Source organism: Erigeron canadensis, chromosome 3 (genome assembly GCF_010389155.1).
Source record: "Erigeron canadensis isolate Cc75 chromosome 3, C_canadensis_v1, whole genome shotgun sequence".
Classification (NCBI taxonomy): Eukaryota; Viridiplantae; Streptophyta; class Magnoliopsida; order Asterales; family Asteraceae; genus Erigeron; species Erigeron canadensis.
The window spans coordinates 36,573,330-36,589,796 of NC_057763.1; the positions used below are offsets into that span (position 1 = coordinate 36,573,330).

Below are 16,467 nucleotides of genomic sequence, written 5' to 3' on the forward strand. Positions count from 1 at the left end.
AATTTGGGCTTATCTTTCTGTTTTTTCTCTATGCTTTTTCAATCTAATTAGAGTCCATATAGAACATCCATTTTATATACATTGTTTGGTAAAATGCAACAAACAAGCAAAAAATATAAACACGAGTATTGACAACGTTTAGAGTAATCTTTTTTACTCGACTGTTACAAGATGTATCGCACGGAATCCTAGCTACAAAGACAAGAACTTGATCGACGACCCTCAGACAAATCCTTCTATGAATACCTACTTCAAGTCATTATCATCAATAATTCAATACCGGGTCGAGTAATAAATCTTATTTGGTTCACCATACAACTCCATGTGATACTAGCCAGAAAAAAAATAGTTGAACAACCTTTATGAAAGTTGATAAACACTCTATGATTTAAACTATAGATTTGCAAAATTTACCTTTATGTCCAGCACATCATGCTTCCTGTCTCATTAATATCATAATTTTGTTATGGTCTCTTATTTACTTGCTTCCCACCTACTACTACTATTACTACAATTTCACACTTTTGCTAAACCTTGCTTCATTTCATTCCCCACTATGGCTACCTGCGTTTTCTTCTTCTTTTTCACAAGCTTTATAACTTTTTCTGCCTTCTCAACTCTCATGGCCTCCCCGCCATCACCCGATTTGATCAGTTCGTCGTGCCAACACGCCTCATATCCAAAAGTTTGCTTCAACACACTTTCGGTCTACAAAGGACCAGTCACCACCCCAAAGGAGCTAGCATTGGCCGCGATCAAAGTAAGCATCTCTCGAGCATCCAAGGTGTCACATTTTCTTTCTAGTATGCAAAAGGAAGCGAACAAACGAGAGAAAGGTGCAGTGAAAGATTGTGCAAGCCAGATATCGGACTCAGTTGATGACTTAAGGAAGACCTTGGGTGAAATCAAGAAGCTTAGAAGGAGTACCTTTAGGTGGCAAATGAGCAATGCGGAAACATGGGTCAGTGCAGCATTGACTAATGAAGATACTTGTCTTGATGGGTTTAGAGAAATAGAAGGCAGGGTTCGGTCTGATGTCAAAAAGAAGGTCACTAGTATCGCGAAAGTCACTAGTAACGCTCTTTATCTCATCAATCGTCTAGATCATCCTTAGCCCGGCCAATGATATAAGTTATATCTTCTATTCTCATTATATAATTATATATCATTTGATAAGCAACTAAACTAAAGCATCTGAAAGTTAATTGTGCTATATATATGTTACTTGCTTGTTATGTATAAATATATTTATATTTATATACATATAGTTAATGTTGGTCTAATCATTTAACTAATCTATCTAGTTCTTGTTACAAAATGGAAGAGTGTGCTTATATTGATCAGATGCTACTTCAAAAATAAGTATGATGACATAGCTGATAAAGCTTAATAATTTTCTGATGAAAAAGGAAAGTGGTCACATGTACTGAAAAGGGGCAAATAATATTGAGGAGTTATGACCCCCAAACCCAAATGAATTTGGCAGGGCCACCTTTGATTTCAAGTCTTTCTTTCTTTTGTCCCACCAGAAACTTCATGTCCTGTTTAATTAAGAGACAAAGGCATTAGGTAGGTTGATTGGTTAGATTTAATGGGATTAGTTAATTGACATACCACATCTTTGTCTAGATTGTCTAGATTTAGATTTGGATGTACCCAACCTGTCCTGATGTCCTACATAGCATACCAAATCAAGAATATGAAAAAAACGGTTCAATATCAAATTAACGAAGTTGCAAACTTTATCTCATTGCGTTACCTATCATAGATTTGGTAGAGTTCACCCTTAGCTGCAGAATAGAGTTTATATGATTAAACCGATTAATCCAGTAATTAGCTTTCATAATAACGCTTGTCGATTGGTAGTGTATTGACTTATAATTAAGTCGATGTAGCATGTGCATTTATGTAGTAATTAGCTTTCATAAACCGCTTGATATATATATATTACTTGATGTCTCTCCAGCCAGTATTGATGTATAGTAGCATGTGCAATTATGTAGTTCACATCTTCCCTGGCCACACCAGACTCAAATTTATGCCTTCTCCATTGATAATATGATCCCACAATTTAACAACGTAATTTATATGGTCCAATGGTCAGGTACATTTGGTAACAACGTAATTTATATGGTCCAATGGTCAGTTACATTTGGTTATGTTATATCACAGTTGGTTATAAACCCAAGTTCCACTTTACAAGTTGAAAGAAAGCAAGTACTATCACCCGTCCCGTTGGTTTTTGAGAACGAGGAACCTTGTTACAGTAGTATATTCTTCTGGAGTATGGTGCTCCACACCGTCACAACTGATCACAGCTACTCGTTTTCTTGATGAAGCTTTTGTTTTCATTGCAGACTTATTTGATTGATGGCCGGTTGCAGTGCTACAAGCAATTGTTCGATCGCGCTTAAATTTTTAGACGAACAGTGCTTGTAGCAATTTTACTTCATTCCTTTTCCATGTGTGACAAAAGTTATATGACCACCCGTACATTTTGTTTTAACAAAGTAAAGATCCATATATTTATACATAGAAAAGGTTACCATGACGCCTACATTAATGGAATAAAAATATACAGTATTTACTTTGAAAATCATAGGAAGCCATTTTTGGAAAAGGGAACGGACGTTTGTACATAGTCATGATTCATAATGAGCGAAGACGCGGAGCAGCCATCTTTTAATTATAGGTTAAGGTGTATTAAATAGTTGTACACTTATCAAAAATATTTTACTGTATTTAGCATTTTCCGCCTTTATAAACAACTAAGAGAAGCTATATGAATTCGTACTTATTGGCTATGAAACTTATTGAGACTGATAGGAAAATATAGGACACAAACATACTGACTAAAGGCAACGTGACTATATGATGGTGCCATGGTGGGCTGTCTAAAATCCATTAATTGCATGTGTAAAACTTTGTCACAAAGCCCAAATGTTGTTAAATCCCCTCAGCCCAAATGTTAAAATGCCCTCGGCCCATGCTTTAATTTTGGAAGATTGAATCTTCAGTTAACAACCCGAATCCGTTCAAAATGAAATTACAACTCCAAAAAATGTATTTATTTTTATTTCCGTTCAAATATGTTCAAATATCCATCTTTCTTATTTTTTTTCTTGCTGCTGGCTTACATCTATTATCCAACCTTGATTTTATACCAATTGAGTAAGGTAAGTAACAAACCCTAACTTAACTCATAATTTTATAAACCCTATTTAAAAAAAAAAAAAAAACTAATTTATTAGGTGCACATGTGCAATTATGTAGTGAAAGTTATTTTACCAATTGTTCTTGGTTGTTGTATGTTGCAATTTGTAAATTATGTATCTTATATTAGTATGATATTGGTGAAGAAATAAACCCAATATAAATTTATAAGGTGTACGTAATCTATTAATTGAACAAATTAAGAATTTAAGATTACTATTTTGGATTTTTTTAGTTAGTTTTTCTTTTTAGTTTTGATGCTTTATTTTGCCGTTTTTATGCTTTTTTGTTGTTTGTATTATTTTGCCGTTTTTCTTTGTTGTTTTTTGCTAGTAATTTCCAATTTGGAAGAGGTTTATTTGGTTGTTTTTCGCTTTTTTTTTATAGTAAATATATTGGTTGTTTTGCTACTTCATCTATTATCTCTTTGTTGTATGTTTGTAATTTTTTTTTGTTGCTTTTATTTGGTTGTATTAAAGCTAATGTTTGAATTGCTTCTGTATAATTAGTGTTTTATTGGTTTTTTACTTGCAGAATTCCATGGTTGTTTTTGAAGCTATTTTGACGCTTGTTCGTTGCAATTTTGCTACTCTTTATCAAGTAAGGTTTTTTTTTTCCCTCACTAAAATAAGGAAAATGATAAAATAAATTCTTTGGATCCGCCTTCACAGATCAACATATTATTCTATAACTATGTACTTTGATATTTTATATCGTAAATATATTTTTAAATAAATATATGGAAACTATTGCAATTAGGGATGAAGCCATTAATTTGTTTTGGCGGGTTCAAAACTAAACTATTATCGAACCGGAGTGAACCGTGCGAACCGGAGTGACCGCGGTCAAACCGTTCAGACCGCGGTCAAACCGGTCCGACCAGCCGGTTCAAAAACATTGATTATAGTTAATGAGTTAGATTTGACTGGCCGATGATAACATCTTAATTTTGCATATTTTTTTGATGTAAAAGAAAGTTACATAGTACAATATATTTCCAAGAAATTACCGCGGGTCAATGAAGATGTGCAATAACTACTACCAGTATTAGTAGAATTCGAAAGTTAGCCATATATAGAATATCGCGTTAATGCAAAGAGGCTAATTAGCCATGCATGGTTGACTCTCAACCCACATGTTCTTGCCTCTTTTAGCCATTACGTACAAATTGAACAACCACCTATTTATAGTCTATATATATATAAGTCAACCTTTTGATTTTCAAAGTCACCAAGGTGATAAACATATATAGGCAATTAAAATATATAGTGAGTTTTTTTGAAAGAAAATTTTGATTCATACGTCTTGAGGACAATTTTAACAAAATATTTCTGGGCCGACCTTCAATCCTTCTTCATGAAAAATACCTTTGAAATGAGAACCCCAATGCTTGAACCGAAACCTTGGATAAACACATCTTGAGACTCGCATAGTGGATTTAGAAGATACCACTGAGCACTGAAATTTAAGCCACTAGTTAATTAAAATAGTGAGTTTAATAATCATCCGTCAACATAATGGATCTTTGTCCATAAAAAAAAACATAATGGATCGGGCTGTGTGAGTTATACCTAACATCCCGTTAACTTTTATATATTATGTGCATGTATATTATTTTATTATGAATTAATTTATATATTATTTGTATATACAACGAGCCAATTAACGAGGTATATACATTGTTGATTTTTTTAAAAGTAGCATAAAAAAAAATATAATCTTGGTATTCATATTTTAGCTATACGTATTAACTTTAGTATTCAAAGAATTTATACATATCGTTATAATTAAATCTCAATTACAATTTACAAATGCGCATGTCGAAAGTGGAAAACAAAATATATATTTGTTTTGGCTTTTTCATATGTTAGTCATTACGAATTCGAATATCAAATGCAAATATGCGTTAAAAGGCCAAAAAATATATTGAAGATCTTTTTGGCTAAATCTATACGAATCATTATTTTTATGTTCCTTAATTCATAAAGGTAAGTACGAGTATATCATAATTCATAAATGCTTATGTATCTTTTCAACGATAATGAGGTTAGCAACATATGTTGTTGTTGTTTTTTGTTTTTTTTGTTTTTTTTTTTGTTCAAGTTTAGTTTCAAAAAAACTCATATGCAATGAAGACTTCCAAACATCAAAATTAACCAATGTTATGTCAAGTCAGGCCAACCTAAAAATTATCAAGTCCATTTGTTGGTACTAGCTACTTATGTACGTAATGTTTAATTGTTTATAGTAATATATATGCAAAGAACTAAAGCAGACTTTCAAACATTAAATTAAAATGTCAAGTCAGACCAAACCTAAATTTATCAATTCCATTTTGTTTAGTCTAGTTATATGTAACAATAGTGCAAGTAGCCATTGTGTTATTATATATGTAATAAACACACGTCTAGAATCGATAGATTTAGCTAGACATACGCATTATAAAGCTCTTAAGTAAAGTTATATTATGTTAATTAACGACACTTTTGTAATTCTCATTGTGATACACAGTCGAAGATAAAAAAGATTCGAGAATAATAGAAAAGCAGTTCCGATCCCAAATATATGTCACCTAGCTTTAATTACTTTCTATTGATGACACCTTTAAATATTGAGAAAGCTTGTGATCACTAGATAGAGTGTAAAAGTGACTTAAAGGCAGCCTTATGCAGAGATTTGAGATTTGTCCTCAAGAAGACTAATCGTAATCAGCGTCATATTAGCAAAATTTCATCCAAGGACTAGGGGTGTTCATCAAACCGTCAAATCGTAAAAACCGGACCAATCCGGGATATATGGATTGGTTTGGTCGGATTGAGTTACTAAAGTCTGGTCTGACAATTCAAGTTTTGAAAACCGGGTTCATCGGTTCGGTTACAGTTTCAACAAAGAAAAAACCGCCATAAACCGGACCGGACCAAAGGTATATATGTATATGACTTTTGATGATATCTAGCCATTAATAAAAGGAATCATATACATATACATGTATTTTTACGATAATGTGTTGGTACTACAATGGATATAATATACATTATGTAAATATTTTGTTTCGACCTTGTATGTTTTTAAAGAAATTAAACTTTCTCATGTATATTAAATGATGTGGAATCTATATGAAAATATTATATGATTGAATGTCTTTTGATTGTTGACTCAAACATATATTATGTTTTAATAGTTTCATAAATGTTCTAATTTAAAGTGTTTGTTATGACTCTTTGTCACAAATATACACAAAGATTATATGGAAATAGAAGAAAGGGAAAATAAGAATTTAAAACCGTCAAACCGACCAAACCGGACCGGCTCACATGGTCTGGTCTGGTTCGGTTTGACAACATAGTTGGTCTGACTTTGTTTAATGTATATTAAAACCAGGAATACCGGTTTGATTTGTCAAAACCGAACCAAACCAGTCCGTGATTACCCCTACCAAGGACTAATCATCTTAAAACCAATCTTATACCAAATACTAGTTTTGGACCCACCTTATTGGATATTTTAGTGTAATTGGGTTAAATGTTTGTTTAAGCCATAATAATACATCATATAAGTTTGGTGGTGCGGAGTGCCCACTTATATGAATTTATTATGATCTTAGGGGCGAAGCCCTTAAGGAACGGGGGTCCGGGGGCAGCACCCCCAGGAGCGGGGTCCAAGGGGCTATATACACACAGGGCGTTCTCGAATCTCTGATTGTATCCGATTGAGTAATTTGGGGTGAATCACCGAATTGATTCAATCTGATAGTGATCCCACACCTTCAGAGATTGAATAATATATCTGGTTTTGTTTGTTATTGACTGCGTATCCCCAATAAAGATTGAATCAAATTTCGAAGATGACGAACAACGAATTTGGGAAGGATATGATGAAACCCTTTGAGAAATTGGACAAGTTTTCTGGGCAGGAGTTTCGTCACTGGCAGTTGAAGATTCACTTCTACTTGACGAATTTGAAAGTGGTGTATGTTCTGAGTACCCCATGCCCTGAGGCCGCTGAGAATGAAACCCTGGAACAGATTCTCGCTCGTTCAAAGTGGGAAAATTTTGACTATATTTGTCGTGGTCATATTCTTAACGGTATGTCTGATTCCTTGTTTGATGTTTATCAAAACGTAGAGTCTGCAAAAGAATTATGGGATGCCCTTGAAGCCAAATACATGGCAGAAGATGTGTCTAGTAAGAAATTTATTGTCAGTAATTTCATTAATTATAAAATGGTAGATACTAGGCCTGTCATGGAACAATATCATGAATTGCAAAGGATGCTAGGACAGTTGGCACTATATGGTATAAAAATGGATGAATCTATTTCTATTTGTAGTGTGATTGACAAATTGCCCCCTCTTTGAAAGATTTTAAAAATAATCTGAAACATAAGAAAAAGGATATGAATATGGTTCAACTTGGAAGTTGTTTCCAAATTGAACAGTCCATACATAATATGGAAAAGGCATATGTTGGTGGTACTAAAACCATGACTGGTTCTTCTGTGAACATGATGGAGGAGGGTGAAACCTCCAAGGCTGGTAAAGGGAAACGAAAATCTCAAGGCAATAACAACAAAGGTCCTGATATGAAATCGAAATTGGCCTATTGGAAGTGTGGGAAACCTGGACACTTGAAGCGTGAATGCGGGTCTGGTAAGGGTAAAGGAAAAGGCAAAAACGATGCTGGTACAAGTGGATCCAAGGATCCAGAAAACCAAGCAGGTTTGTTTTTGGTACCATGTGATCATTCTATTGAGACTTATTATGTATCAATAATCTGTGAAGCATTTTATGTGCAGGATGATGACACTTCATGGTGGACAGATTCAGGAGCAACATGTCATGTTTGCAAAGATATTCGATGGTTCAAGGACTTTAAACCAATTGAAGATGGATCTTTATTGAAGATGGGCAATGTTGCTACTGAACCTATTAAAGGAATAGGATCTGTTCGTTTATTATTTACTTCTGGAAACTCCTTACTGTTAAATAATGTCTTGTATGTACCTGGAATTCGTAAGAACTTAGTGTCTGGTATTGTATTAAATAATTGTGGATACAAGCAGGTAATTGAAAGTGACAAGTATATCTTGTCAAGACATGGAACCTTTATTGGCTTTGGATATTTGAATGGCATGTTTAAGTTGAATTTGGATGTTTCATTTATTAATAATTCTGTTTGCATGACATCTACTAGTTCTAGCAATAATTTTAGCAAATCTGAATTATGGCATGCTAGACTAGGACATGTACATTATAAGAGATTAATTGACATGTCGAAAATGAGTCTAATACCTTCTTTTGATGTTGATAATGAAAAGTGTAAAACTTGCATGTTGACTAAGATCATTAGACAACCTTTCGCTAAAAACGTCATTAGAAATACATAAGTATTAGAACTTGTGCATAGTGACTTATGTGACTTTCATTCTACTCCATCACTTGGCAATAAAAAGTATGTGGTTACTTTTATTGATGATGCTACTAGATATTGTTATGTTTACTTGGGTCATTCAAAAGATGAAGCTCTGGATAAATTTAAGATTTATAAGGAAGTGGTAGAGCTTTATCATGGTGTGAAGATTAAAACTCTTCGCACTGATAGGGGTGGTGAGTATTATGATCCAGTGTACTTCCAATCCACTGGAATAATACATCAAACCACTACTCCATATACACCACAGCAAAATGGTGTATCTGAGAGAATGAATAGGACATTAAAAGAAATGGTTAATTCCATGTTGTGCTATTCTGGCCTAAGCGAGGGATTTTGGAGTGAGGTTATGTTGACAGCCTGTTATCTTTTGAACAGAGTTCCTAATAAAAAAAAGTAAGATGACCCCTTATGAGCTTTGACATAAAAAGATTCCAACACTGAGTTATCTCAAAGTTTGGGGTTGTAGAGCTGTAGTGAGACTGACTGAACCTAAGATCAATAACATTGGTCAAACAGGTATAGACTGTGTTTTCATTGGCTATCCTGAGAATTTTGTCTGCTATAGGTTCTATGTCAAAGAACCTAATGACTATGTATCTGTGCACTCTATTGTAGAGTCAATGGATGCTAATTTTGGCAATGAGGATAGATTCAATTCTTTGCCAAAACCTGCAGACATGATTGCAAGTTCTAGTAACTCTGGTACATCTGACCAAGTGACTGAGACACCTACTGAGCCAAGGAGGAGTGAAAGGGCAAGGAAACCCAAGTCTTATGGTGATGATTTCCAACTATATTTGGTTGAAGGATCAAGGGATGAAATTCACTTTCAATATCAATATTGTTTTAATGTTGATGATGATCCTAAGACCTATAGTGAAGCTATGGCTTCAAGGGATGCTGCATTTTGGAAAGAGGCAATTCATGATGAAATTGACTTTATAGAAAACTTCCCTGCAAGGTTCAACGTCGTATCTGTCAAATATGTTATTACCAGAACCAAAATCTTGTACTTGTGAACAGCTGCAGAGAGACTGCATATGGTATCATAAGAGTTGCTAAACATGGATTTGAAGGGACCTACTGTAGCCATACAATTCGTTTTAATAGATGCAATGTAAAGAAGAAGAAGGTTTGGATGCGGGAATAAAAGACTATTCAATTTTCAATTAGCCCTTTGATGCGTTTCCAAATACGACGCATAATAAGACTTGGAAATTGACTGATTTACCACCTGGGTGTGAACCATTAGGTGGTAAATGGATCTTTAAAAAGAAGATGAAGGTGGATGGAAGCATAGACAAGTATAAAGCCAGATTGGTTATCCGAGGCTTTAGGCAAAAGAAAGATATTGATTTTTTTGACACCTATGCTCCTGTTGCTAGAATTACCACCATTAGATTATTGTTAGCTCTTGTAGCTATACATAATCTTGTGATTCACGAGATGGATGTAAAGACTATTTTTCTGAATGGTGAATTGGATGAAGAGATTTACATGAAACAACCTAAAGGTTTTGTCATGTCTGGTAATGAGCATAAGGTTTGTAAATTTGTGAAATCTCTTTATGGTCTGAAGCAAGCCCCTAAAAAGTGGTATCAGAAGTTTGATGAGGTTGTGTTGTCTAATGGTTTTGCTTTAAACCAAGCAAACAAATGTGTCTATAGCAGATTTAACTCTTCTGGTAAAGGAGTGATCATTTGCTTGTATGTTGATGACATGTTGATCTTTGGTATTGACCAAGATCAAGTTGATAAAACTAAGGAATTTTTGTCATCAAAGTTTGATATGTAAGACATGGGAGAGGCTGATGTGATTCTTGGGATTAAGATCATACGTGGAGAACATAGTATTTCTATTTCTCAATCTCATTATATTGAGAAGATGTTGATGAAATTCAATGTCAAAGATTGTTCTCCAATAGGTACTCCAATGGACCCTAGTGTCAAACTTGTCTCCGATAAAGGTGTTGCTGTGAATCAACTTGAATATTTAAAGGTTATTGGATCTCTCATGTATGCCATGACAAGTACTGGGCTTGATATAGCCTTTGCTGTTGGGAAATTGAGTAGATACACTCATAATCCAAGTCTGATTCATTGGCAAGCAATTCATCGAGTATTTAAGTACTTGAAAGGAACCATGCATTATGGTTTGACTTATTCTGGCTTTCCTATTGTACTTGAAGGTTATTCAGATGTAAGTTGGATTACCAATGTAGAAGACCATTCTTTAACTAGTGGCTGGGTATTCTTACTTAGGGGTGGTGCTATTTGCTGGGCATCAAAGAAACAAACTTGTATCACAAATTCAACAATGGAATCTGAGTTTGTGGCATTAGCAGCAGCTGGTAGAGAAGCTGAATGGCTAAGGAATTTAATTTATGAAATTCCATTGTGGCCTAAACCGATATCATCCATATCTATCAGATGTGATAGTGTAGCCACATTGGCTAAGGCATATAGTCAAGTATATAATGGTAAGTCTAGACACTTGGGTGTTAGACACAACATGGTACGTGAATTAATCACGGAAGGTGTGATATAGGTGGCGTTTGTGAAAACACAACAGAACTTAGCCGATCATTTGACCAAAGGGTTAAGTAGAAATCTCGTGCGTAAATCGACTATGGAAATGGGATTAAAGTCCACCAGAAATCTCTGATATTGAGATACCCAATTCCCATCTAGTATGACGCTAGATGCTGAATTCAATGTGGAAGGTTCAATATTTAGAGATTGGAACACATTAGAATATACATCCCAAGGTATGTGTTCAGACCTGCAAGTTAAGGAGATTGAATGTTTATATTCTTAATAGCTCTTTTGACAAATTACATATGCAGGTGCTAGATTAAAAGAGCTACCAATATGAGCATGAAGTTTAGCCGCTTCAAGAAGCTGGGACTTGGCTTTGACATGCTTATGAAGGATAGGGACATAGGCTAGTAAAACATATGTCAAGATAGAACTACATTGTATGTAAACTTTTGTGTACATTATCTTCATGTATTCAAAATGAGTTCCCAGGGTTCAATCCTTAGCGAGACCCTGGTATTCGAATATATGGAATGTGTAATGTACTAATGTGAAATTCAATCGTCACGATATTTCATTTATGCAAAAGTTTGAATGTTTGAGATATTCTTAGTTAATCATGGATTACACTAAAATAGGGGAGGATTGTTGGATATTTTAGTGTAATTGGGTTAATTGTTTATTTAAGTCATAATAATACATCATATAAGTTTGGTGGTGTGAATTGCACACTTCTATGAATTTATTATGATCTTAGGGGCGAAGCCCCTAAGGAAAGGGGGTCCGGGGGCAGCGCCCCCTGGAGAGGGGTCCAAGGGGCGGCAGCCCCTGGCTGGGGTCGAGCTTGTAGGGATCCCTCATTCTGAATAACACGAATTCGTATTGAATTCTCTCCAGTTTTTACACACATTCTCTCAAACATATACATACAGAACGTTATCGAATATCTGATTGTATCCGATTGAGTAATTTGGGGTGAACCACCAAATTGTTTCAATCTGATAGTGATCACACGCCTTCAGAGATTGAATAATATATCCGGTTTTGCTCGTTATTGACTGCGTATCTCCAATACACCTTTTATTTAATTATACACTCACAAAATTCAAAAAAAAAAAAACTTAAGCAACTCGTCCATGGGGGAACGAGTGATGGAGGACTAATCTAAGGACAAGTCGAACCTCGTACGTGGTGTTCCCTCGTCCTTGGATGGAGGATGAATCGAGGACAAGTGAAGAACGGATGTATAAGGCAACTTCTTAGTTTAAATTAAGCTAATATTGATCATCTAGTCAAGTCGATTCGAGCTTAACATTTAAAATTTATTCATACGGTTACTAAAACTCACAGATCTTACTAAAGCAACATTATTTTATGATAATTAAATACTGTGAACACTTTAACAAACAAAAAAAAAGCTTTTATTATGTTTGGGATTTAGCCCAACTGGACATTTAATTCCTCTTATGTCTTTCAGTTAAATGTTGATCACGAGTTTGAAATCTTTAAAATGCATATTAGGAAGTCCTTGCCATTGAGGTGGCGCATGGAGGTTTTCTCTAACATTTAGCTGGTTTCCACCAGAATGGTAGTAGGACTTCCACCTTCAGTTATGCCCTCGGATTGACTGTACTTGTGACATGATCGATCTCTACGAGACGATGAAGAGGCAATGGTGCTAAGTCCAGTTACCACTGCTGTTAAAAAAAAATAATAAAATAAAATTCATCTTCTTACCGCTAAAATGGCAAAATTTAAAGTAAGAAACCATTATCTTTGGGCTTAAAATCATTTTAAAATGTAGGGAAAAGGGGAATTTTGAGTCCAAGCCGTTTACTTAATTTGCTTTATAGTCTATATTTAACACTTTCATAATTCTCATTGCATCTATAGTAGTCGACACATGCTGCGTGTAGTCGATGATGAAAGCAAAAAAAAAAACAAAAAAACAAGGTTATGAAAAGATTAAATATACCCTATTTTAAAGTGTTCAAGAGATATATATAGAAAAGCAGACGAAGTTCCCAAATATAAAATAGCGTATAGTATCTGTGTATGTAAATAACTATAGACGAATGTTTATAGTGTGAAAAAAACAAAAGTTATGATCATTTTATGCAATGAACTTTTGAATAGTGTGTATTGTATGTATTCGTGTATATGTGGCAGCAACCATATAAACTGTCACTTGTAAGTTTTTTATTGGTCGAATATATACACTACACACTATTTAACAGTTCATTATATACAATGAATACAATTTTAGTTTTTTCACACTATAGACGTTCGTCTATAGTTAACGTATACTAAACCCTATCAAGTATGCCATCTACCTTTACTTTCTCGGTATACCTCGTTGATACACCGATCTTGAGAAATGAAGCTTGTAATTTACTTGACACACTGAGTCGACTTAAAAAATGTCTTAGTTTCTCGAGCTCAAGCTTAAAATTGTAGGCTCGTTGAACACTAGCTAGTCGCTTTCGATCTCCGATTTAGTACTGATCAAGTTGAACTCAAATTTAAAACCATATCGACTCGGTTCGACTGAAATACACCCCCTTTATACGTACTCTAATATCCTATTTAAGTTAGTATTGACTCGGTTCGACTAGGATACACCCCCTCATACGTACTCTAATATCTTTTTATGTAACTAAACTTGTACTATTCGGTTACAAAAATGTACTCGCAGATTTTGCTAAGGAACATTGTTTTATGATAACTAAATTCAACTGTGATCGCTTTAGCCAACAAAAAGAAGGCTTCATTATTTTGGCCAAATTCAAAGTAAGAAACCATTCTCTTTCGGTTTAAATACATTAAAAAATTTTGAATGGGGTTTGGGAGTCAGCCGTTTACTTTGCTTTAATATATGAATTTTAATTTTAATTACGAAACATAAACAATAAATTATATTATATATATGTACTAAAACCTATGAATGTTCTTTACATGTACAAATTTTAATAGCACATAATAAATTTAATTTACTAATTTTCATTTTAACCTTTAAAGTTTCTGTCTTTTAACTTTTATCTCACATCAAAATTTTCGATTTCAATTTCTTGACAGTAAACTTGTGGGTTCTCAGTTTATAATCATACAACTTTCACACAGTAACGGTTTTACTTTTAAACATTTATATATATATATGTATATATATAATGTTTTTAATATATAATAACTTTTATCGTCGTTACGTTTTACTTTCATGTAACATTTAGAACATTAATATATTTATTGTTTTTATTTTTATACATCTTATTATTCTTTTATTGTTATTGCTATATATTTAGTTGTCTTTCTTAGAATCTGGATTCGAATATTTGACATAAATTTGGGTCCAAAACATGGTCGGGTAAAAAACCGTATTCCTCGACAATATGCAGATATAATAAAGTCCATATTTAACTAATATTCTTTTATTATACTAAAACACAATTGTTCTAATAACTTATCGACCAATCATCTCTCTTGATTTCTTAATGTTGACTTTTTTTCAATTTTGACTTTAATTTACACTTTTTTCTTTTCCATCACAAATTTACACTTTTTACCCAATAATAAATATAATAAATAATAATAACTAATATATTGTCTAATAGAATAATAATTGATATTTATGCAATAAAACAATAACTAATATATCTCGAATTAAATAATAACTAATATATATCTAATAGTATGTTTTATCATATAAATGTAAGATTAATTAATCTAAGATTAAATAAAGTTTAATAATTATATTAAGATTTTAAGCGTAATTGTACTTGTACTATTATCTTATCTTAGTATATACTATAAGACAGTTGAACTAATGACTTATTAACCAATCAAATCGCTCAATTTTATCAAATTGACCCTCGCTTATGTCATCATTTAGATTAACTATAAATTAAAAATCCTAATGATCATTATCCAAATATATTATTATATTGGTATTTATATTAATTTGTAGAAAAAGTCTCATTAATTTACACTTTTTTTGTTTTCTATCAATAAGTTACACTTTTTAACCCTAAATACTTAATTTGTATTTATTTGAGAATTTTTTCTTAAATGTTTTATAACGTTACAAAAAGTATTTATATTTAATTTTTTAAAGTTACAATTATTACTCAAATCAAAAGTCCTAATTGTTATCAAACAATATGAAAACAACTAAAATTGTTATCTAATTATCATAGGACAGTGATTGAAAATAAACATATTCATGTTATGGGTCGTATCATGATCAAACACATATACTTGAATGTCAAGTACAAGATCACAAGTATTTTTATATTTTAATTCTTAATAATCTTTCATAATAATATCACATTATGATCGAGTACAATTGGTTTCAAAAAGTTATATAATAGAGAAATTATTATAGCATGTGTCTTGTGGAATGACTACGACAAACAATTATCAATATGTATCGGCTAATAATGACAGTGACGAACATGTGGTTATTGTACAACAACTTGCAAAGTATAACACTTAGAACCGTATATCTTCAAAGTTATAAGTTTTTATGGATTAAATGTATGAAAATCTAATATTGATAATATCATAAACCCCGTATACAGTGTCAGACACGGGTCTAAAATCTAGTACTTTCATAAATCTCATTGTGATACACACAATTTCATAACTTTCGAATCTTACTTTAAAAACATTATACAAACATATACACAGTGTGTAGGAAAATGGTTCATGCGAGAAACACGGTATGTAGAAAAATAGTTCATGTGAGAACCATTTAAATTATAAGAATTTTTAAATAATAATAATTTAGGTTCATATATGAATGATCGATATATATGAACAAATTTATATATATAAACACATCAAATTATACCTAATAGTACTTATGTTCAAATATGATTAGTTTTCTTGTAGGCGTATGTACATCTTCAACGAAGTGAATGAATGTACAAGATTATCCATTCTTAGTTATCGGAGGCTATGAAAAACATTCATAGAAAAAAAAAATAAAAAATCCTATCTTTCTCCGTTATATGTAGCATTTTTATTTCATTATTGTCTTTGTCCATAGCATCTATATACTTTTATATACATTTGTTTAAACATAGAGACAACCTATCTATGTTCTATCTTTTTTACATGTGTAAGCAACTAGGTTATTGTTCAATGAACAATATTCATTGACTAGTAGTAACTAGATTAACATATCCGGTCGGTGACCGGATTACCAAGTAAACTTATACGGTACATGTTATAGTATATATCAAAATGAAGTTTTTTTATAAAGTCGGACAGTGTTAAGATAATGAATC

General features: G+C 32.9%; 1 protein-coding gene and 1 long non-coding RNA gene across 2 annotated transcripts; one reads left to right on the forward strand and one right to left on the reverse strand.

Annotated features, from left to right (window-relative positions):
• The first annotated feature begins 417 nt into the window (after positions 1-417).
• On the forward strand, positions 418-1,318 carry LOC122593288 (pectinesterase inhibitor 3-like). Its single transcript, XM_043765680.1, has one exon. It carries the CDS (start codon positions 467-469, stop codon positions 1,112-1,114), a length of 648 nt encoding a protein of 215 aa, XP_043621615.1. The 5' UTR covers positions 418-466; the 3' UTR covers positions 1,115-1,318.
• A 104-nt stretch (positions 1,319-1,422) lies between these two features.
• On the reverse strand, positions 1,423-1,896 carry LOC122593289. Its single transcript, XR_006322819.1, has 3 exons — positions 1,760-1,896; positions 1,615-1,674; positions 1,423-1,541 (listed from the first exon to the last, which is right to left on the reverse strand). It is a non-coding gene; the product is annotated as an uncharacterized LOC122593289 (long non-coding RNA).
• Between the last annotated feature and the right edge of the window lie 14,571 nt (positions 1,897-16,467).